This window comes from Gymnoscopelus microlampas (assembly GCF_963454915.1).
Source record: "Gymnoscopelus microlampas genome assembly, chromosome: 19".
NCBI classification, from domain to species: domain Eukaryota; kingdom Metazoa; phylum Chordata; class Actinopteri; order Myctophiformes; family Myctophidae; genus Gymnoscopelus; species Gymnoscopelus microlampas.
In genome coordinates, this window is record NC_139956.1 from 41,993,026 (window position 1) to 42,016,695 (window position 23,670).

Here is a 23,670-nt window from a genome sequence, read left to right on the forward strand (position 1 = left end):
CATACATACATACACACACATCGTTGACCATGGAATGTCTCCCTGACGGTATGTCGTTGCGCCACTGTTCCCCCCCTCAGGTTGAAAAGGTTCTCTTCCCAGCCGGTCGGTCAGAGGACGTTCTGCCAGGACTGTCAGACGCTGGTGCTGCCGGGCGAGCGGGACGCCCACGCGTCCCACAAGTCCACCGAGGTCGCCGCCGCCCAGCTGAGGAGGCCCAGCACGCTGCTGCGCCCGCTGGAGAACAAGAAGAGCAACGCCCAGTACCTGTTCACCGACCGCAGCGCCAACTTCCTCCTGGCGACCTTGGCGGGATTGGGGTACCGCCGCGTGCTGTGCGTGGGCACACCCAGGTACAGTGGTGGCGGAAGTAGTACTCTCATGTTTTACTCAAGTAAAAGTATCAATATTGCAATGTAGAAATACGCAAGTGAAAGTCCGGTATTCAAAAATGCACTTGAGTGAAAGTACAAAGGTATATGCTCTATGCACAGCAGCCATATTATCACTTCCTTTACAGGTGTTACCAGTGATACTAATGAAGGCTCTGTTCCATTTAGTGTAGCACAGTAGTTCTCAGATTTTTGAATTTCAGATTTCCACGACCCACATAACTCTGAGAGTGTACAAATGGAACCAAATGGAACCGTAAGGGTCCATTTGGTTCCATTTGTATACTCTCAGAGTTACACACCCGTAAAGGGCCATTTGGGAGTGTTTCCAGTGAGCCAACATGCACAATATCAGCACCCTGACTCCGTCTGACCAGAATGGAACAGAGCCTTCATTAGTATCATTGATAACACCTGTGAATGTCTTACAATATGGCTGCTGTGCATAGGGCCTATTGGCATCAAAATGTCTTAAATTACCAAAAGTAGAAAGTAGTCATTATGCAGAATGTCCCATTTCACAAGTTTTCAAATGTATACAAATCTTTTGAAAATGGCCGATCTACAAGCTCACAATGCGTCGCATCGCAACTCATTGTGAGCTTGTATATCTGCTATTTTCAAATAGCCAAAATGTATATAGGGTTGAAGTGGGTAATATGTGTTTTGTAATTATAATCAAAATCAAGAAAGTAACGAGTAACCAAAGTTTTCAAATAATTGTAGTGGAGTAAAAAGTGCAATATATGTCTCTGAGATGTAGTGGAGTAGAAGTAATAGTATTGAAAATGAGAAATACTCAAGTAAAGTGAAAATTCCTCAAATTTGTACTTAAGTACAGTACTTGAGTAAATGTACTGAGTTACTTAACACAACGGGTGCCAGCGTTTTATTAAAATGGATTACGTTGAGTGCCAGAGATTTCACCGTTTGTAACGCTGTGCTGTTTATAGCCGTGGACTCCACGGCGAGCACCCACACGCAAACAATGGATGCGTCCATGGCGATCGATGGTCCTGGCTAACGCCTGGAACAAAAACGTCTCTCACGCGAGTCGCCATTACGGAGTAATCGCCCATCGAAAATGACTCGTTTTCCCCACTGTAAAAAGTTAAGGAGATACAGAGGTTTTTTATCAAGGAGATACAACGGGAGCGGACGGGGAGCCATGTTTTTTGGCACGGTGATCCAGCTGTCCCTTCCTTCTCAGAGTCACCTAAGCGCTACTCTCTGAAAACACGTTTTTTTACCGTGTTTGGCACCCGATGTGTTAACACCACTGCCCAGGTGCAGTTGGAACATTTGTCAGGTTTACAGCACCCTGGGCAAGACCTGCGATGTTGGTTGTCTAGGAAGTTGACAACCGGAAATGGTTGAATTTGGCGGAAGTACCGCCCAAGGAAATGACGTTGATGCTTTACAAATCTGTTAACATTCTCCGTGAATGAAACGAGTGTTGTGATTGGTAAAAAAATATCGTTTCCGGGGGAAACGGAAATCTGTCCACTCAGGACTTCCTAGACACTCGCTGCTTTAGGTCGTGACCACAGATGAGTGAGGCTGGGACCGAGGTTAGGTTTACAGAGATGTGTAGGGATGTACCGATACCAGTGTGTAATAGAAAAATTACAATCTAGGACAGTGGTTCTCAAAGTAGGGTCCAGGGACTGTCGGGGTTCCTTGAGGGGGTTCCAAATGGACCCTTACGGCAAGCTTAGGGTCCATGTGGTTCCATTTGTACTCTCGTAGTGAAAGTAACTCTCTGAGTTATGGGGGTCCTTGACATTATGTGATATTGGAATGGTAGAGACTGGCATACTCACCAATACCACGATATACCAGCATTTTAGGCAATATCAGCAGCTTTTCCGATACTAGTATCAGTATCGGAACTACTGTAGTTTACAGCAGCATGTCAAGGACCCCCAAATTGATACATATTAAGCCACGGACCCCTCATTTGAAAAGATTTGGTTCCCCGGGACCCCCATAAGAGAACATCTCCAACCTCACAACGCGACGTGTTGTGAGCTTGTAGATCAGCTATTTTCTCTGTTTTTGAAATAGTGCTGACGTGGTTAAACTGTTACTCATCTGACTGGGGGACCCCCCCCCCCCCCCACACTTCGAGAAACACTGTTTTAAATTCCTCAATGGAAGAGTAGGGACAACACCTCCAACCACTGAAGATGTGCTAGTTGTATTTACATACTATACCATACACATTTCTTTCAATAATGTTCTATTCACTGAAATAAATCCCGGATTTCAGCTTTAACTGAGGATGTTTATATAGTCAGCATGCTGAATAATGTTAAAGGGATACTTAACCCAAAAAATGACTTATTTTCTATCAATTACACATTTTTTGTGGTTTTGTCGCGTTCCTAAGCCAATAATTTGATGACCGGCGGTGGCTCCGGTAGGAGACTTAAATTGTCAACTTTGAGTCTCCTACTGGAGACATTAGCATCTTTCCACCTATCATCAAATTATCGGCTTAGGAATTGGACAAAATCTCAAAGAATTCAAGGCTTCATGGGGTGTGTAATTGATTGAAAAAAAAAGTCATTTTCGGGGTTAACTATCCCTTTAACCTGCAGTTCAGGCTCAAAAAAGCAAATCCACAGAGTTGATGGTTACAAGAAAGTCTAACTTGACAGAAGTAAATGTCACTGTAACTTTATTTATTCAACAAGCATTTCAATAGACTTTTCTCACATGAGTGAAAGGGGAGAAAAAAAATTGTGATTGGATATATTATCAAAATGTTTCATTTTTGTGAAATATTGTCAGCAGTTAACATCCAGTCAATCACAGCCTAATATCCAGTAATTACAGTTAATATATAATAATTACACTTCTATTGATCAACTGATATCGACTCCAACCTAATAAAAGTGACAAAGAAATCCCCAGGCCACTGACACGGGAATGACATTTTAAACGTGTTCAGAAATGTAATTTTTCTTAGTTAAAGTTTATTATGTCCTTGTCCCAGACTCCATGAGCTGATCAAGTTGCGCAACCAGGAGAAGAAGGACGAACCAATGAAGAGTCTTCTGCTGGACATTGACTTGAGGTTGGACTCTTTTTATACATTATAACGTTGCTGTCGGGCAGAAACCTCTCATATCCATACTTTAACTTTTTGTGTTTTTTTCCGTAAATGAACGCCCTATTTGATCATACTACAGCGTCACACACTCAAGTCACAAGTCACACAAGCTCGAAACGTGGCGCAAAACGATGCGTTTTGAGCTTGTGGATCTGTTACTTTTGATATTTTTGAATTTAATTTCTGAAAAGTAACAGTTTTGGTTTCCACCTAACAAATGTTTTTTTTTTGCCTTTTTAACCACTTTAAACAGAAACGTTCATCAATTTATTTTTTTCTCAAATCGATTAGAAAAGGTTTTGACAAAATACTGGTCAAAACATTGGTAATCTGTAGTCTAGGACTCTCCAAAAGAAATGCATCGTACCCCCCAAAAATGTAACCTCGGTCGGGCTTGAGTTTGGTAACATATTAAAGTGCAGAACGTCATCAGAGAGCGGAGAGGTCACAGATCTGGATGTGGTTGGGCCACGCGTGGCCCCCCGGTGGTCTGAGGAAGCGCAGCGCGGGATACAGGGGCTCGGTGAACTGGTGATGGGCCCTGTCGAACACTGGCGTCATGGCGGCCGAGAACTGCTGCAAAACCTTCATCCGCTCGGCGTCATAAAACGCCAGCTGACCTTTCTGGTAGTTGACCCACACTCCCACCTTGCCTGGAGGTATAGGGGTGGAACAGTTAATTGAACTAATCAATTTAATAACAATAAAAAAAACAAATCAATCACTTAAATCAATATTCGATTCATAATTGATCAATGTTTTGGGCAAAAATGTTAAATATAATGTTAAAAAAAAATCACACCCAGTGTGAAGTGAGCGGTTATATTTATGAGTTATTCATTTCATCATGCATCTCGGTAGCCAATCACAGCACGTCCTGCGAAGTGACGTGCTTACATTTTTTACATTATTATTCATTTCATCATGCGTCTCGCTAGCCAATCACAGCGCGTCTGCGAATATATATATATATATATATCTGTGAATATATCTATATTCGCAGTTTTATCAAGTATAGAGGGTTTAAGTGTTACTGAATTTGCAGCTCAACAAAAGCTAATTCATCCCAGTGTATGACGAAGGACAATTTCACGATAAATTAAAATCTCTGCAATACGATTATTGTGAGTTTTTTTTAATCAGGATAAACGATAATAGCGAATCTATATCTATATCTATATCTATATCTATATAGCATAGTGAAAATAGCTTATCGATAGTGAAAATAACTAGTCAAAAATAGCAGATCTACTTACTTATTATAATTAATAATTGAAATAGTAATTGAAAAAGAATTACATCATTTAAAAGATAATAACAAAATATCTGTTAGTTGGCAGCCCTACCTGGCGGCGCCTGCCCGTCGCTCTGGCACGGCACGCTGCGGTCGTTGTGCCAGGCCGAAAGGCGCCCGTCCCGGAGCTCCACGCACCACGAGTTCCTGTTCCGGCCCAGCTTGGAGCCCTTGTCCCGCCCCTTCCTCTCCAGGCAGCCGTAGGCCACGCCCACGGCCCAGGCGCCGCAGCAGCGCACGTCCGTCTCCCAGTAGCTCTGGCGGCTGGTGACGGCGGCCGAGCCCAGCGCGCAGCACACCTTGTCGAACTGCAGCGGGCGCTCGGGAGCGGATTGTTGGGCGACGGGGGCCGCCGCGAAGTACGCGCCGCGGCCCTCCGCCGTCACCGCGATCTGGCCGTGGCAGGTCTGCTGGTCGATCACCACAGGGGACAAGTCTGGAACGGAAAGTGACAGATGTTCTGTAATACGATTATGACATTTGACTTGATGATTAATTGTCATACAAATTTGATTGTGTGGCTTTTAGGCTTTGTAAAAAAACTTAAATACACAAAGAAAGGACAATGACCGATACCAATATCAACACATTCTATTATTGCCAAAATACACATCGGTCATATTGGTCAAATACATATCGGTCAAGTACATATCGGTCAAAAACACCCATAGTTGCCCGGCTACGTAATCATACCTAACAACAGAGTCTTCCTCTGCAGCTGGGCTTTCAGCTGTTTGGAGATGGAGCGCAGCGTTCTCAGCAGCCTCTCAAATCGACCCTCATTCAGTCGTATCCCCGCCTCAGATGCATCTGGCTTCTTGGCACTGGGAAGGAAGGGATCGCAATGATATTAGACACGCAAGACTCTACTACAGGGGAACAAAGTATGATAGGAGAACATGTTTAAATTGGCTACTTTTCCTCAACACTGTCATATGACGAGGTATATTTTAAAAATAGGGCATTAGTATATGAATTTTTAAAAAAAAGTGGAGATATGTGCAAGGTTTCTGCCCAACAGCAAGAAGGTGTGATCCGTGTCTGTGAGCTGAGAACTGTACCTCAGATTTGCAGGTTGAGTCTGTGGAAGAGACACAGGGATACTGTGAATAATACTGCCACTTCCTCAAAAAACAAAGTACAGCGTGATATAGATTTTAGGGATGGGAGTCAGGGACGATATGAAAATGACATTACATTACAGTCATTTAGCTGACGCTTTTATCCAAAGCGACTTACAATAAGTGCATTCAACATAGGTAGGGAACAAAACTACTAATCACCAGAAGTCTTAAGTGCATTTCCTGCAAAAACAAGCAACCAAGAGTATACCTAGCGCTAAGGTAAAAGTGCTATATATCAGCTACCTACTTTCTTAAACAGATGAGACAAAATAGCAAAATCAAATGAGCAGGAGCTAAAACAAAAAGTGTATCGACTAAACAAGATCCAATAAAACAGTACAACAATAAAACAAGAGTTCGTACAACTAGTTAACAACAAGTAAGCCAGACAAAGAGGAAGGGTAGTGTTTCATGACATGTCACGGTTATTGTGGCAAAAATAATTGTGATTACCAATATTAATTGATAATCGAAATATGCTTAAAACTTAAAATGGCAATTCTGTATAACCACTTGAACCCCCAGCATCCCTATTCTGGGGAGACCGTTCGCCAAAAATAGCTGATCTACAAGCTCACAGCGCGTTGTGAACTTGTGAGCACGTAGATCTACTATTTTTGGCGAATCGATTTGTGCAGAGTGGAATAACAGCGTTCTTTAAAGGTCAGTTTTATCAAGTATAGAGGGTTTAACCCATTAAGACCGGGAACGCATCTGTGTCACTTAGATTTCTTTAGGCTATTCAAAAATAGCAGATATCCGAGTGCCGCGCTATGAGCTTGTAGATCTGCTATTTTTTGAAAAATCTTGAAAAAAAAAATGTTTTCGTATTTTTCAAAAAACTGTTAGGATTTAGAAAACTTTTTTAAGAATCTGGTCTAAATGGGTTAAGTGTTACTGAATTTGCAGCTCAACAAAAGCTAATTCATCCCAGTGTGACGGAGGACAATTTCACGATAAATTAAAATCTCTGCAATACGATTATTGTGAGTTTTTTTTTTTGTCACGATAAACGATATTAGCGATTATCGTCCCATCCGCCTACCGTTTGGTCTCCTCCCGGCCCCCCCGGGCTCTTGTCCAGCGCTCTGTGCGTGGCGGCGATGCTCTTGGCGACCTGGCCCAGGTGCTGGTCCCAGGTCTTCACCACCTGGTCCAGCCGGGCGCTGGTCTCCCTCAGGTCCAGCTCCAGGGAGTCCAGGACGGCCTGCTCGTCCCTCGTCAGGGCGGAGCGCATGCCGTCGTAGCGCTCCCGCACCTGCTGCTTCAGCACCTCCGTGCTCCTCTTCATCAGGGATGAAGATGAATGGGGGAGAGAGAGAGAGAGAGAGAGAGATGAAGGGGGAGAGAGAGAGGGGTGGAAGTTGAGTAAGGTCCACTGCTGATGATGATAAAGATGGTGTGTGTGTGATAGCCGTAAAATTGCTTGAGTGTTTGCTCAGTAACCGGGGTATCCTAGTCTCCAGTTCTTTAGTACAGTGGTTCTCAAACTTTTTCATGTCAAGGACCCCCAAATTGACACTTATTAGCCTGCGGACCCCCATTTGAAAAGATATGCCAGGGACCCCCATAAGAGAAGATTTTTACTGCTCTAGCAGTGATTCTCAATCATTATAATTTAAGGACCCTCAGTTTGACTTGCATTAGGGCTACGGACCCCCATTTAATGGCATTTCTATCTCTGGGACCCCAATTCATATTGTAAAATCGATGTTAACTTAACTCGTGAGAGCGTACAAATGGAACCAAATGGACCCGGTAGGGTCCATTTGGTTCCATTTGTACACTCTCAGAGTTACAGACCCATAAGGGTCCATTTGGTTCCTATCCATCATTTAGCTGGGGACCCCCTGGAACCCCCTCAAGTACCCCTGGGGGTCCCCGGACCCCACTTTGAGAACCAATGCTTTAGTAAACAGAAAATAAATGTTCAGGTGGGATACCAATTCTATCCAAATCAGGAGAGAGAACTGATACAGGATAAACAAGTGAAATTGGAAGTGAAAATTTGACAATTATTGGAACTGGAACAGTACAAAATGTAAAATGATAAATGATCTTTGTGGGGTTTTCTCTCCTGATTAGATGAAACTATCTTTTTAACTAAAGGTTTTTGTTTTAACCAATTGAGACCTGAAGCTGATTCTACAACATCTCTTCTAAATCCTAACAGTTTTCTGAAAAAACGTATGTTGCTATATCAGTGGTTCTCAAACTCTTTCATTTCAAGGACCCCCAACATGATATGCATTTGGCCGCGGACCCCCTTCTCAAAATATGTTGTCCCAGGGACCCCCAGATGCAAATAGTTGAGTTAAAATGTTTGCCTTAAAACAATATATATTCCAAGATTTGCACACATTTTCACGATTTCTCAAAAATAGCCAAAGTGTAAAATACTGTTTTTTAGCTCAAATCAAAAAGTGACAGAGATGCGTTCCAGGCCTTAAACAAACAAATATCACTCGCAGCATCTTTACAACCCAGCTGTTGTTTCTCTCGGAGTTGCCATTATGGGATACATCGAGGTGTTTCTTGGTGGAATAAATGGTGCTTCGTTCATGTACTCGGGAGAGGTGTGACTTACAAATGGTGCTTTATGTACTCACAGAGAGGTCCGCCTTGCGTTTCTTCAGAGACTGGATGTGATCCTCGGCCTTGGACCGCTCTCCTTGTAGCTCCTCCACACGTCTGGACAGCTGTTCCTGTGTACACGTTGAATTCAATGCGATTTCAAGTTTTGTTATCGTGCCAAATCGCAACACCACAGTCTCAAGACTATTTACATATAGAGCATACGTGGGCAATTGGCGCCCCGGGGGCCACATGGGGCCCCCACCTTCACTTAATGCGGCCCGCAGGTTAATTGCGGAATACTGATATATTATTGCTTTCAGCTGTTACACAATTGCAAACATGACGCGCTTTAATTACTTCAGTCTATATTAGTAGCTTAATGACTAGTATTAAAATTCTATTGTCTTTTTTATTGCCATTGTATTTATGTTTAAGTTCATGAAGTTAACATAAGTATAACTGAATGCATTTGAAATTAAATAATGTTACTTTTCAGGATTCCAATTCAAAAATAGCAAAACAAAAATCAGGATTGAAATGTAGCAAAAATAGCAGATCTACAAGCTCAAAACGCGCCGCACTGCGACGCGTTTTGAGTTTGTAGATCGGCTATTTTTGCTACTTTTGTGTGGCCCGACAGCATGTGCAATGTGGCCCTCTGGAGTGAGTGTGGAAATATAGTGGCCCTCTCCATCATCAAAGTTGCCCACACCCCTGATATAGAGCAAAGACCCAACGTTGTAGCATGTAGTTTTAAGTACCTGTGATACGTGACCACTTTCAGCCAGTCTGCGTAGCAGTTTCGGGGAGCGCGGGAACGGCTGGACCACTCCGTTTCCCCCAGAGTCCAGTACAGTCAGACTCAGTCCACCGTCCTGCAATACACCGTTGCCACCTGCTGGGGGCACTGCCACACCACTCTGGGCGGTGGTGGACAGCGTTGGCCGTTCACTGCCAGCAGATATTTGCTCCTTCTCTGCCATGCCTGAGAGTGAGAAGCAAAACATGTAATCGGTTCAGTGGTGTAAAGTAACTAAGTACATTTACTTAAGTACTGTACTTAAGTACAATTTTGAGGTATTTGTACTTCACTGGAGTATTTCCAATACTTTAACTTCTACTCCACTACATCTCAGAGGCAAATATTGTACTTTATTTTAAAACTGAACTTTATTTTATTTAACCACGTTCATTTAGAAGCCATATTCAGGAATCTTAAAACAAAATAGCAGATCTACAAGGTCACAATGTGTCGCATGCGTTGAGCGCTTGTGTAGATATGCTATTTTTGTAAACGTTTGAAAAATGTCACCTATGATAATGACATTACCAAAATGGGGACACCAGGGTAAAAGGGATTACAAATCAGGGCACAGCGGCTGTATAGCTCATACTAATCTTAAAATAATACAACAGCCAAGACCGATCAGTTGGGCTTTAGTCTGGATGCTATGGTTCTTTCCCTTAGACTACAAGCCGTTTGTAATGCTGAACGCACTAGGAGCCAGTGTTGATTTTGACAGCACATTTTGATTTCGTTTTAGTCATATTTTAGTCATCTGAAATGTTTTAGTTTTTGTCTAGTTTTAGTCGACTAAATATCATAAGGTTATGGTTGACTAAATCTACAATGTGTTTTGGCAGGCCTTGATGGTGTCGTAATGGCTGATTTTACACTTGGTTGCATGCTGAAAATAGCCGATCTACAAGCTTGCAGCGTGACACGTTGTGAGCTTGTAGATCGGCTATTTTCAGAGCGCAAGACCCGAGGGCAACCAAACATAAAATGACTTGTCTTAGTTCTACTGGATCTCTTCTCCACTAGTCCCATTGTAGTCTAGTTTTTAGCGGTGCCAACCGCTCTATACATGACTTTGTCTGTGTGTCCGTTTGAGCCTGGGATGAATGAGCACGGGATTTTAAACAGCTATAACTCCAGTTTGCAGCATGCCACCAACTCCACATTTGGTATGTGGACTTAGACCACCAATAGGCACGAGCATGCATTGATGAAGTTATCAAAGAGGGGTCCAGGGACCCCCAGCGCCCATATGAGCACGGGATTTTAAACAGCTATAACTCCAGTTTGCAGCATGCCACCAACTCCACATTTGGTATGTGGACTTAGACCACCAATAGGCACGAGCATGCATTGATGAAGTTATCAAAGAGGGGTCCAGGGACCCCCAGCGCCCGTATGAGCACGGGATTTTAAACAGCTATAACTCCAGTTTGCAGCATGCCACCAAGTCCACATTTGGTATGTGGACTTAGACCACCAATAGGGACCAGCATGAATTGCTGAAGCCCCGCCCCCTCTGTCTTCCCATTGGCTGGCCTTCAAATAGCCATAACTCAAGTTCGCAGCATGCTACGGAGTACAAATTTTGTACATGCACTAAAACCAGCAATAGGGACGAACTGTAATTACTTAAGCCCTGCCCCCTCTGTCTACCCATTGGCTGGGATTTAAACAGCCATCATTCCAGCTTGCAGCATGCTACCAAGTACAAATTTGGTAAGTGGACTCAGACCACCAATAGGGACGAACTGAAATGAGTTAAGCCCCGCCCCAAAGGCACCGCTTCCTTCACACAGGGTGTGATTTTTAATTTGTTGATGCAATTGTCACTATATTTAGTCTTAGTTTTAGTCATTGCAGCTTAATTTTTATTCAGTTTTCGTCAGTGAAAAACATTTTTCGTCATCTATGGTGGCACTTGCTGTGAAGTCTTTCCTGATGAGAGCGTGGCCAGACTCCCCATGTTATTGTAAAAGTCACCGCATGCCCGTGTGAGCGAGGTTGAACCAGATTTTCGAGTTTCACACCTCCCATTCAGATACTGCTCCGTGCCAAACTATCTTCCTTGGACATATTTGGCACTCAGCGCTGGCTTTCTTATCCCACTTTGTATTGAAGTGGGCTGGCTGCAAACTGTCGTCCTGTTAGCCTCGTAAATGCCTGTGAGCTGACCTTAAACGGAGCCAGTGTGTTTACCTCTGTAAAGTAACTGCTGCACCTGCCAAGAGGGTAGACGGCATGATGTTTTTAATGGACTACCACTTTTACACTTAACAGCAACATGCCCTTCATGCTCAAATGGTTTTCACTTAAAGGAGTAGTTCACCCAAACACTGACTTATTTTATATCAATTACACACCCCATGAAGCGTTGAATTCATGGAGTTTTTTATTTTGTTTTTGTCACATTCATAAGCCAATAATTTGATGTCCGGTGGAAGGATGCTAATGTATCTACCGGAGAGACCGCCATTGGCTTAGGAATGCGACAAAAACAAAAGAAATCGACACCAATTCAATGCTTCATGGGGCGTGCAATTGATAGCAAATAAGTCATTTTTTTGGGTGAACTACTCCTTTTAACAGCAACGTCCTTTGTGCTCGGTGGTTCTTAAACTTGTTTTAATTTCAAGGATCCCCAGTTTGGTATGCATTAGGCCAGTTGTTGTGGACCCCCAGGGGTGTTAGTGGGGGATTAAAGGCGGTCGCCATGCAGCAAAATGAGTTGACCCATTAAGACCTGGGGCCGATTCTACAAATGTCTTCTAAATCAGTAGTTCTCATACTTTCAATATCTTTCAAAAGTGTTCAAAAATTGCAGGTGTACAAGCTCGCAGCGCGGCACAAAGTGACGCGCTGTGAGCTTGTATATCTGCTAGTTTTTGATTAACCAACGCAAAAATCTAAAATGGCACGGATGCTTTCCTGGTTTTAATGGGTTAATTATGCATCACAATCTGTCTAACCGTTTTAAACTGATTTTAGCCATTTAGGGGTCCTGAACATGTTTGAGAACCACTGCATTAGGCCATGGACCCCATGAGACACCCGTGAGAGTGTATAAATGAAACCAAATGCACCGACGGGTCCATTTGGTTCCATTTGTACACTCAGAGTTGCAGACCTATAAGGGTCCATTTGATTCCATTAGTACACTTAGAGTTGCAGACCTATAAGGGTCCATTTGGTTCCTAACTATCAATCATTTGGCTGGTGACCCCCTGGAACACCCTCAAGGACCCCTGGTGGTCCCCGGACCCCACTTTGACAACCACTGCTTCATGCTCAGTGGTGGAAAGTAACTAAGTACACTTACTCAAGTGAGTATTTACATGTTCTGCTATTATACTTCTACTACACGTCAGAAGGAAATATTGTAGGGTTTACTCCACTGCAGCTTTAAATACTATTAACTTTGCAGATTTAGATCATTAATACATTATGAATCTACTAATACATAATGTCTTAGGTTAAACTACCCAGCGGCGTAATAAAGTCATACAAATCAGCTCAACCTTTACCACCTGCAGCAGAAATGGGTATTTTGCATGAGGAGTACTTTCAGTCTTATATTTTGATGATAATACATTTGTTCTTTCACTTGAGTACGATTTTGAATACATGACAGTTTACTCGCAACACAGTATTGCAACACAGTATTGCAGCACTGGTATTTCTGCTTTCACTCAAGTCAACGATACGAGTACTAGTTTATGCTTTATACACACAGGCTAATATTGACTACATTGCAATCGCCCCAGGGGTCTAATACTCGGCACCCTCAGTTTTTTTTCCCTCTACAGCTAATCTCTTTCACTTTAGTGTTCACCCCCAGAATAGGGGCGCAAGGCAGTGGTGTAAAGTAACCAAGTACATTTACTCAAGTACTGTACGTATGTCCAATTTTGAGGTACTTTTACTTTAAGGGAGAATTTCCAATTGTATATACTTTTACTTCTACTCCACTACATCTCGGAGGCAAATATTGTACTTTTACTCCACTACAATTATTTGAAAACTTCAGTTACTAGTTACTTTGCAGATATAAATTATTACATCATAAAACATACATTAACCACTTAAGGCTTATTTTATACCTAGGCTATTTGAAAATAGCCAATCTACAAGCTCACAACGTGTTGCGGCGCATCGCGGCGCGTTGTGAGCTTGTAGATCTGCTATTTTCAAACATTTTTGTACTTTTACTTTTGGTACTTTAAGTGCATTTTGATACCAATACTTTTGTACTTTTACTCAAGTAAATTTTGAATTCCAGACTTGTACTTCTAACAGAGTGCTTCTACATTGCAGTATTGATACTTTCACTTAAGTACAACGTTTGATTACTTTTTCCACCACTGTCGTTAGGGTTCACTTGGTTCGATAATGTGTAATGGTGCGGCTTACCTCTTATCCGTTCTTCTGTGTCTCTCTGTATTGTGTGTCTGCAAAGAATGTGCTGTGTGGGTTACAACAGCAGGGGAAGGGAGGGTGTGTTCTTTTCTTGTGCAAGCTGTGGCCTGCACTGTGTGCACTCAAACTCCTTACCGTAACCTGGAAACCTTTCTATTAATCCATTCAGACCGGGAACGCACCTGGGTGATTTTAAGACTTCTTTAGCTATTCATAAATAGCAGATCTACAAGCTCATAGCGTGGCTACGAGCTTGTAGAACTGCTATTTTTGAGAAAATGCAACATTTGTGCAACTCTTTGAATATATATCTTTTAAAGCGAACATTTTTAACTCAAATCTTTGCTTCTGGGGGGGGTCCATGGAAGAAAATATTTTACAAATGTTCACTTAAAAAATATATATATTCAAAGATTTGCAAAAATCTTCAAGATTTAAAAAAAAATAGCCGATCTACAAGCTCATAGGGTGGCACCAAGTGCCACCCTATGAGTTTGTAGATCTGCTATTTTTAAATAGCCAAATAAATCTAAAATGACAGAGATGCGTTCCCGGATTGAATGGGTTAATTGCCCAAGCGAGTGTGCATAATAGATATGTTAAAACACGCTCTGTTTGGCTAGCTCGCAGTTATTAGTTATTATTACACACTGCGGGAAGGGGAAGGGCCTTTAATCAGAAGGGCCCTGCCAATTGACTGACAGAATTCTGTGGTAGTCAGAACTGTAGCACAGTCCATAAATGACTAATTATTGAGTGGTTATGAGCTCTCCAATATAATCTATTGACGGAACACACATGAAATGAGATGGTGGTGTGTTGCGCTAGTCAAAAAATAGCAGATCTACAAGCTCGTAGTGCCGCGCTACGAGCTTGCAAATCTGCTATTTTTGGAAAATCTTGATTTGAAACAAGATTTGAGTTACAAATGTTACAATATAATCCAATATAATCTATTGAGGGAACACACATGAGATGAAATGGTGGCGTGTTGCGCTTGTCAAGCCTTCATCAGTAATAATTCAAATCGTCTCTGTCGGTAGGGCTGTCCCGATTACAGATTTAAGTTGACGATTAATTGTCACTCAAATAATTGCGATTCATTGTGTGTTTGGCCATTGAACAGTGGGACGTATGAATACAAAATGAATTTCTGTTTGCCTTGTAGGCTTCGTAATAGAAAATTGCACAGGGCAGATATGACAAATAACTTCAATATACAAAGAAATTATTGACATGTATTTTTATACATTTGAAAATAGCAGAAATAGCTGATCTACAAGCTTACAACACGTCACCAAGTAGATCTGCTATTTCTGCTTTTTTTAATATTTGAAAATGTGTGAAAATCTTTAAGCATGGAAACGATTATGACGATTATGCAAAGATAATTGCGATTAACTCAAATAAGTGCGATTAGGTGATTATGTAATAATTGTGACGGGCCTATCTGTTGGGTGAAAACCTCATATGTCCAAAACATATGTTTCCTTTCATGATTTGTTTTGAGCTTGTAGATCTGCTACTTTTGACACTGTAGTATGATCAAGTAGGGCGTTACTTTACGGAAAAACACAAAAAGTTAAAATTTGCCCGACAACACCAAGATAATCTCTAAGGGGCCGTGTCACTCTCCACGGAAAGCATTATTTTAAAGCTGCCACTGCCTTTCTGCCATTCATCTATGGTTAAGTCGCACTGGAGTGCTCCTCTTTCTAGTGCCAAGCATCACGTTTCAGCACTCTCTGCGTCTAAAGTTTTTTTATGTTTTGGCGAAGCGTTCTGTGCGCCTAAGCTGGAAATTGTTAGATATTGGGAAGAGGAGCGCCGCTCATCGATGTCACTTTCCTATGCAGAGGGTTGGAGACACACGTCCACAATCATTGAGCACACAGAGGCGTCTTTCTCGGTGCATATGTAGCACTATGGACAACCGGATAACCAAAGCGCTCCGCTGCTCAAAAAACACTTTCTGTAGAGGACATGTGCCCCTTAGACTTCTTTTCTCTAGGACATGGGTGGGCACCCACCTGTTTCTGATCTACCGGGGTCTTCAGATTGGGCTATTCAGTTGATCAATTGAAACAAATGTATGTTTTATGTGCAGACAACTTTTCTCACCAGATAGTCAGAATTTATTTTAGCTTTTATTATTCATATTAAATTGACTAAATTTGACTATTTGTTAGATTTTATGATTCAAATAATGGCTTATTTTATGTTTGTGTCGTCTAATTAGCAGCTTTATAATAAGACATGGAAGCAATGGTGGTTTTCACTGTCACTGGAGTGGTCATGCCGGCCTTAGAAAACAATTTGCCCCCAAATGGTTGCCCACCAGGGATGACTTCAACCAATGACGATCCAGAGTGATATATGAACTTTTCTTTGTGTTTTTAGGTATGCACAGTTCTACAGCCAGGATGAATTCTGCCACTACAACATGTTCAACCATCACTTCTTTGGAGGGGAGGTAGGAAATACAGCATAATATGGACATATCATCATGGAGATTAGTCTGGGCTAATGTAACGACAATAACAATGTACACTACAGCAGTGGTTCTCAAACTTTTTCATGTGAAGGACCCCCAAATTGACACTTATTAGCCCGCGGACCCCCATTTGAAAAGATATGCCAGGGACCCCCATAAGAGAAGATTTTTACGGCTCTCTAGCAGTGATTCTCAACCATTTTAATTTCAAGGACCCCCCCAGTTTGACATGCATTAGGCTACGGACCCTCATTTAATGGCATTTGTATCTCTGGGATCCCGATTTATATTGTAAAATCAATGTTAATATAACTCTGAGAGTGTACAAATGCAACCAAATGGACCCGTTAAGTACCCCTGGGGGTCGCCGGACCCCACTTTGAGAACCAATGCACTACAGTAATGTTAATAGATTTAGTAAATTAAAGTGTTTATAAAAAACTATTTACTAAATGTGTTTGTGAATGAATAAAAATAACTCTGCAAAGACACTTTATCAGCTTACATTTGATAGTATTCCAGTTCCAATTTTTTTGGTTTCAACTATTTCAATTCCACGTGTTTATCCTGTATACGGTTTGAATTCTCTGTCCTGATGGGATCAAATTTGTATCCCGACCCTGAAACGTATTTTCTGTTTACTGAAGAGCTGGAGAGACAGGAGGAAACCCCTGTTACTGAACAAACACTCTATAGCATTGAGTACCATCTGGATATAGAGCTATTTAACACTTATTTGAACAAAAACACCCCCTTTAACCCATTAAGACCTGAGGTTCCGATTCTACAAAATGTCTTCTAAATCCTAACAGTTAAAAAAAAAAAAACATGTTGCTATATCAGTGGTTCTCAAACTTGTTCATGTCAAAGACCCCAAAATGTATATGTATTTGACCGCGGACCCCCATCTCAAAATATTTTGTTCCAGGGAACCCCAGAAGCACAGGTTTCTTGATTTTCTTGATTTTTCAAAAATAGCAGATCTACAAGCTCGTAGCGCGGCACTCGGTGCCGCGCTACGAGCTTGTATATCTGCTATTTTTGAATAGCCAAAGTGTAAAGTAATGCTTTTTAGCTCAAATCAAAAAGTGACACAGTTGCGTTCCAGGTCTTAATGGGTTAAATCAGCACCGGGTTTGGAGTCCCAGACATGAAAATGTTTATCAAACTGGGGGGCCCTCGAAATGAAAAAGAAATGAGAATCAGTGGTATATAATTTGTTCTGTATGTCGTTAGGCCTGTTCTCAGGTCCTGCAGACCTTCCTCAGTGGGTCCGACGGGGAGAAGGTGGTGATGGTGGCGGACCCTCCGTTCGGGGGCCTGGTCAACCCCCTGGCCCACACTTTCTCTCTGATCTCACAGACCTGGAAGAAACTGCAGAGCCCTGGTAAGTGCCCCGTTTACATCATTTGAATGCGTGTTTCGCTCAAGCACTTGAACCCTGGCAGTGTCCCTATTCTGGGCGTCATAATAGGTGAGCAGTCGCCGGAAATAGCAGATCTACAAGCTCACAATGTGACGCGTTGCGATGCGCTCTGAGCTTATTTTGGGGCGAAGACATTTGGTGTAGAGGGGGGGGGGGGGAGGGAGGGGACCAAGGATAGCCCCCGGGGGACACTGTCAACGAAGGTTTAAGTGGTTTTAAAGTATCATGAGTCACGCTGTCAAACCATGAGTACACCTATTAGATGATGTGAAAATGCCTTGGTATTTAATCTGTGCCCTGTAATAAAAAGCAGTTCATAATTATGTTCTCATGCCTGGACGTGCCTTTCTATTTCTGTACTACAATTCAGGGCTTTGCTTACCCATAATCCCCTGTAGGGTTGTTGTTATTTAACCACTTAATAATAGAGTAATTATAGTTCAAATTAACTGTCAACTGAAACAAAAATGGCAACTAAAGTTCATGTTGTGATTTATTCGGTCAAGCTAATGTTAATGGTTCTTGATATACATGTTAAATAAATCATATTTCATGTCATGCAGTCTTTCATGTACCTTTTCCAACTTCTATTAAAGTAAGGTTTTCCTCATTAGACCTGACCAAATAAAGAGAAATTCATAAAACTAAACCTACTTATGCACTTGTAAAACTAACTAAAACTTAACTGAAATGAAACGCCAAACTGAAAAACAAAATAAAAACAAGAACTGATAAATATGCCATACGACAAATTAAAATGTGTGTGTGTGTGTGTGTGTGTGTGTGTGCGCGTGTGCGTGTGTGTCTCCAGACAACGGCAGCAGTGAAGACATGCCGATGGTGTGGATCTTCCCATATTTCTTTGAGCCCCGAATCCTGCAGTGTCTGCCTTCCCTCACCATGCTAGACTACCAGGTACAGTACTGACGCCCCGCTGTCCCTCTCATCACTGTGTGTATCCCAGGCTTGGGGAAGCCTGTCCCTCTCATCACTGTGTGTATCCCAGGCTATGGGAAGCCTGTCCCTCTCATCACTGTGTGTATCCCAGACTATGGGAAGCCTGTCTCTCTCATCACTGTGTGTATCCCAGGCTATGGGAAGCCTGTCCCTCTCATCACTGTGTGTATCCCAGGCTTGGGGAAGCATGACGATGACGATTGAGATGAGATTATATCATCATCATCATTTATTTAACTCACGACCATGTTCACATGGTATGGAGCACAGATATCATACATTTTCATTATATAGTATTTCATACAGACATAGCAAGAAGGCATGGCATGCCTTACTTAAACAGAGGGAGAACATTCTTTAGAAAAGCACCTAATTTATAGATAACTCTTTGCTTATCAGATTGCAGTAGTAAAATTAGTTTCATCATAGATGGACGAGTTATAAAATACTTTGGCAGATATTTTTGCCTGTCCCTCTCAAGCCTGTCCCTCTCATCACTGTGTGTATCCCAGGCTTGGGGAAGCATGGCTGAGAGCTCAGCTCAGAGTCATTGGTGTAAAATTAGCGGGTGATATTTAGCGTCGGCTATGTTTCACTTCAATTCAAAGGAACCAATCCTATTTTGGCTGCATTTTCTCTTCTTTCTTCTATTTCAAATGGGCTTTGAACTATAATGTTTCTGTAGACAGACTTCTGAATTAACTTCTGGCTATAATTTGACTATAAAGTGAACCCAGTGGTTTCTCTCTGGGGGATAATAGGCTAGCCCCTTACCATATTTATATACAGTTGGACTACTGGTTCAAGGACTGTTGTCGGAGTACATGTTGTACCCCTTGTTGGCCCATTAAAACTAGGAAAGCATCTGTGTCATTTTCGATTTTAGCCATATATATAGCACATTGGTTGACTATCAAAAATAGCAGTTCTACAACTTCATAGCGCATCACTTCGTGCCACGCTATGAGCTTGTAGATCTGCTATTTTCGAAAAATCGTGTGTAAATCTTTAAGCAAACATTTTAACTCAAATATTTGCTTCCACCACAGACATATACATATATTTGTGTTTCTTCGGTTCTCTGAAACCGTTGGTCTAATCAAATTCCCACTCGGCACGCTGCACATCCCCTGGGTCATCTGGGACACACGCGTCAAGTTCGAAGTCGTTCGGTCGAAGATAAGATATGCACTAACCCTGGGTTTGTCATTCTCTTTCTCCAGGTGGATTATGACAACCATCCCCTGTACAAGCACGGCAAGACGGGCAGGAAACAGTCTCCTGTCAGAATGTTCACCAACCTCTCCCCACGAGACATCGTCCTGCCTGCGAAGGAAGGCTACAGGTAGCAACACGCGCACACACACACACACACACACACACACACACACACACACACACACACACACACACACACACACACACACACACACACACACACACCTTAGCTCTGTTAGGACTTGTTACACCTAGCAGCAAGTGTTTGGTGTTTACATCCCCAGGACATTTAGCAGTGGGTCAGAATAATCCATTAACTCAATAATCATTCCTGAGGATAACCTTAGCTTTTTGTTTTTGATTGGCCACAGTAAATACAGTATATACAAGAAGGAGAACAAATGAATGATGATACCAGAGTAAAGACGAGCATGGTTACATCCCTAAATAGTATAATTGAAAAGTTGTATTGGAGTTTAATATTGTTTAATCCCATCTTTGAATCTTAAATCACAAGGGCGTATCAAAAGGGCATTTTAATATACACATGTTTTGTTCCCTGGCAGGTTTTGCTCCATTTGTGAGAGACATGTGTGGTCCCTCAACAAGCACTGTGCCAAATGCAACGTCTGTCCCTCTAAGGTACACTACTTGAGTCTCAGTATAATGCATGCGGTTGTTGTAATATAATCCATACGTTAAAGTTAATCTAAAGACACAGTACCTGCATCAGTTTGGGCCTCTGTAATCCATGCAGAGGTTTGTATATACTGTAACTCACAGCCTTAAAGTTATTCTAATCCTAAAGTACAGTACCTGTATCGGCTTGTGTCTCTTTTAACCCATTTAGACCGGGAAAGAATGTGTTATTTTTAGATTTCGTCGGCTATTCAAAAATAGCAGATATACAAGCTTGTAACGCAGCACTCGAGCTTGTGGATCTGCTATTATTATTTTTTTTATTGTGAAAATTTACAGCAAACGTCAGAACGGTTTTCTGAAAAACGTATATGTTCAGGGGCGCACATAACTTTTTAGGTCTGGTACGCAGAAGAGCACCTGGACATGTGACTTGGTGCGCATGGCGCCCGTCCCGTTTTGTCAACAGGGGGGGGGTCAGCCCGGACAGTTTTTTCAACGGGGGGGGGGGGTCAGCACGGTGCCCACCGGACAGTTTTGTCAACGGGGGGGGGGGCGAGAAAAAAGGACGCTCTGCTTCAAAATTCCGTCGATTTTCGCCGTTTTTTTTTCTCACGCTGTTAGATAAAGCCCCCAAGGTTGGTGCCCTGTGCTGCTGCGCTGATTTTATCCGCCAGATTGGGACGTTCACGGCATATTTTGCACCATTACGGTGCGTTCATCATCGGTGACGAGTGCCTCTAACAGCCGCTGCTGGCTGTGTGCACGCAGCGAGGCGATGCGAGGCGATGCGAGGCGACGCGAGTCATATCTCTACCCCTGTGCCTAATGGCTGTACATGGGGCCGACGGGTGCTTTAGAGTGATTGTGTGAGTGTGGCTTCAGGAAGTAAATTCCTAGCCTCGATCTCCAGGCTTTTATTTTCTATTTTTGCTAAAAAATAAAAGCTTGGAAATTCCTGTCCCAGCTGTTGGTGCGCAAAAGCGCCTCGCGTCGCCTGATGTGGTGCGCATTTTTTATTTTGGGTGCGCATGCGCACCTGCACACCAGTTATGTGCACCCCTGTATATGTTGCTATAATATCAGTGCTGCTCAAATGTTTTCATGTCAAGGACCCCCACCATGCTATGTATTTGGCCGCGGACCGCCATCTAAAAAAATGTAGTTCCAGGGACCCCATGAAGCAAAGATTTGAGTTACAATTTACAAATGTTCCCTTTAAAAAATATATATATTCAAATATTGCCACAAATGTTCATAAATTGCAGATCTACAAGCTTGTCTATCTGCTATTTTTGAATAGCCACAGAAATCTAAAAATGACACAGATGCGTTCCCGGTCTTAATGTGTTTATGCGGGCAAAGGTTGGATATAATTCACACCTTAATTTGATGATAGGTACATTGCCTGTATCAGCTTGTCTCTGTAATGAATGCAGAGGTTGGATATAATGCACATGTTAAAGTTCAAGTACCAGTGATTTCTCCATCTAAACAGGACGGTCGGGAGTGGAGGCACTGCGAAAAGTGTGAGAAATGCGTGAAGCCATGTAAGTACACCCACACGGCAAAAATAAGAAAGCCTCAACCTCCATTTTCTTTTTCACATCACTTTTAATGAATAAAAAATAAAAAAATATTTTAACCAACCTGTATGGTAGAGTATGTTAGTACAATATAACTAGTACATTTTGAAAGTATAACATTAAACATGTCACGTTTTGTGTATATTTAAGTTATTTGTCATATCCGCCCTGTTTTTTTTAGTTTACTACGCCTAAAAGCAAAACAGAAATTACATTTTTATCTTCTAGTCTTCAATGCCAAAAACACAGTTAAATTGTTAAACACACTCACTTGCGTGACTGTTATTCGTCAAGTAAACATTGTCATGATGGTGACGGCCCTGGTTATGAATCCGTGTTAACTTCCTTGCCAGCCTGGAAGCACTGCCAGGCGTGCGGGCACTGTGCCCTGCCGGGCCACCCATGTGGGCAGGAGAGCAAGGAGGGCTGTTTCATCTGTGGCAGCCTCAAGCACAAACGCAACGCCTGCAAACTGCGACACGCACAGAGGGTCAACAAGTGAGTACAATGTAGAATGGCTCTAGAACAGGGGTCTTCAACGTTTTCAGGCCAAGGACCCCCTAGCTGAGAGAGAGATGAAGCAGGGACCCCCTACTCTATATTGTATCAAATTTTGTTTCAGATTAAAGTTTTTTTTAATTTAGTCTGCTATTTTTTCCCTCTACACCTATAGCCTCTTTGCCAAAAATAGCAGATCTATAATCTTGTAGAGCTTGTAGATCTGCTATTTTTGGCTAATGTTCCCCTCAGAAAAGGAATTCTAGGGTTCAAGTTAATGTAAAAAAAAAACGAAATCACACAAAGATTTGGCAGACCCCCTATAGTAGCTCTGAGGACCCCCTAGGGGTCCTGGACCCCCTGTTGAAGACCCCTGCTCTAGTAGACCATGTGCAAGTGTTGGATGATAATAATGGTTAACCAGTGGTGGAAAAGGTACTCAAATGTTTTACTTAAAGGACGACTTCACCACTTTTCAACCTATCTTTATATAATTGGTCCTCACTAATACTCATGATAAAATGGTACAATTTTTTTCTACTTGGTCTGTGTCTCATAGGAGGGCTGTGGACAGTCCAGAAACCTGTCTACCAGTGACATCATCGTTAGGCATGATTTTTTTTTCCAACAAGATTTCACATGTTTTATTTAGATTTGTATTAACACGAGAACAATGGCTTATTTTATTGCATTGCAACTTTCCAGGAATAGAAAGCCTGCAGTTTCTATTAGCTCGGATTCCCCATTGATGATGTCACTGGTAGACGGGACTCTGAACTGTCGACAGCCCTCCTCTGAGATACAGACCGAGTAGAAAATGTTTTTACCATTTTATCATGAGTATTAGTGAGGACCTATTATATGAAGATAGGTTGAAAAGCGGTGAAGTCGTCCTTTAAGTAAAAGTATCAATACTGCAACGTAGAAGTACTCTGTTACAAGTATAGAGTCTGGAATTCTATGTTTACTTGAGTAAAAGTACAAAAGTATTGCCATCAAAATGTACATAAAGTACCAAAAGTAAAAGTACTAAAATGTTTGAAAATAGCCTATCTACAAGCTCACAGCGCGTCGCATCGCGACAGAAATGATTTCTGTCGTGACGCGTTGCAACGCGTTGTGAGCTTGTAGA

The 23,670-nt window shown here is 42.1% G+C and overlaps 2 protein-coding genes and 1 long non-coding RNA gene across 3 annotated transcripts in view; 1 reads left to right on the forward strand and 2 right to left on the reverse strand.

Moving 5' to 3' along the window:
- Nucleotides 1-23,670, forward strand: part of zcchc4 (zinc finger, CCHC domain containing 4) — a 32,255-nt gene that overhangs the window by 6,089 nt on the left and 2,496 nt on the right. Inside the window, exons 4-12 of the mRNA XM_084043456.1 lie at nucleotides 81-353; nucleotides 3,394-3,474; nucleotides 16,121-16,193; nucleotides 17,451-17,601; nucleotides 18,452-18,555; nucleotides 19,821-19,942; nucleotides 20,382-20,457; nucleotides 21,953-22,004; nucleotides 22,394-22,538. Of these exons, the coding sequence (XP_083899582.1) occupies nucleotides 81-353; nucleotides 3,394-3,474; nucleotides 16,121-16,193; nucleotides 17,451-17,601; nucleotides 18,452-18,555; nucleotides 19,821-19,942; nucleotides 20,382-20,457; nucleotides 21,953-22,004; nucleotides 22,394-22,538 (1,077 nt within the window). The remainder of the gene's footprint in view (nucleotides 1-80; nucleotides 354-3,393; nucleotides 3,475-16,120; nucleotides 16,194-17,450; nucleotides 17,602-18,451; nucleotides 18,556-19,820; nucleotides 19,943-20,381; nucleotides 20,458-21,952; nucleotides 22,005-22,393; nucleotides 22,539-23,670) is intronic.
- Nucleotides 1,539-23,670, reverse strand: part of LOC311035322 — a 228,107-nt gene continuing 205,975 nt past the window's right edge. Inside the window, exon 2 of the long non-coding RNA XR_014599694.1 lies at nucleotides 1,539-1,608. This is a non-coding gene — a long non-coding RNA (uncharacterized lncRNA). The remainder of the gene's footprint in view (nucleotides 1,609-23,670) is intronic.
- On the reverse strand, nucleotides 3,744-13,851 carry LOC311035321 (E3 ubiquitin-protein ligase TRIM62). Its single transcript, XM_084043457.1, has 8 exons — nucleotides 13,715-13,851; nucleotides 9,267-9,490; nucleotides 8,538-8,633; nucleotides 6,974-7,213; nucleotides 5,866-5,885; nucleotides 5,498-5,628; nucleotides 4,857-5,240; nucleotides 3,744-4,163 (listed from the first exon to the last, which is right to left on the reverse strand). The coding sequence occupies exons 2-8, from the start codon at nucleotides 9,486-9,488 to the stop codon at nucleotides 3,940-3,942; spliced, it is 1,317 nt and encodes a 438-aa protein (XP_083899583.1). The 5' UTR covers nucleotides 9,489-9,490; nucleotides 13,715-13,851; the 3' UTR covers nucleotides 3,744-3,939.

Bases quoted from the DNA above. Each gene is read 5' to 3' on its own strand.
- LOC311035321 (XM_084043457.1), bottom strand. From the start codon at position 9,488: ATGGCAGAGAAGGAGCAAATATCTGCTGGCAGTGAACGGCCAACGCTG. The intron at 7,214-8,537 runs GTGAGTACATAA...TCCCTGATGAAG, and splicing joins AACGCAAGGCGGACCTCTCT to AGGAGCACGGAGGTGCTGAA. The intron at 5,629-5,865 runs GTACAGTTCTCA...CTTCCTTCCCAG, and splicing joins ACTCAACCTGCAAATCTGAG to TGCCAAGAAGCCAGATGCAT.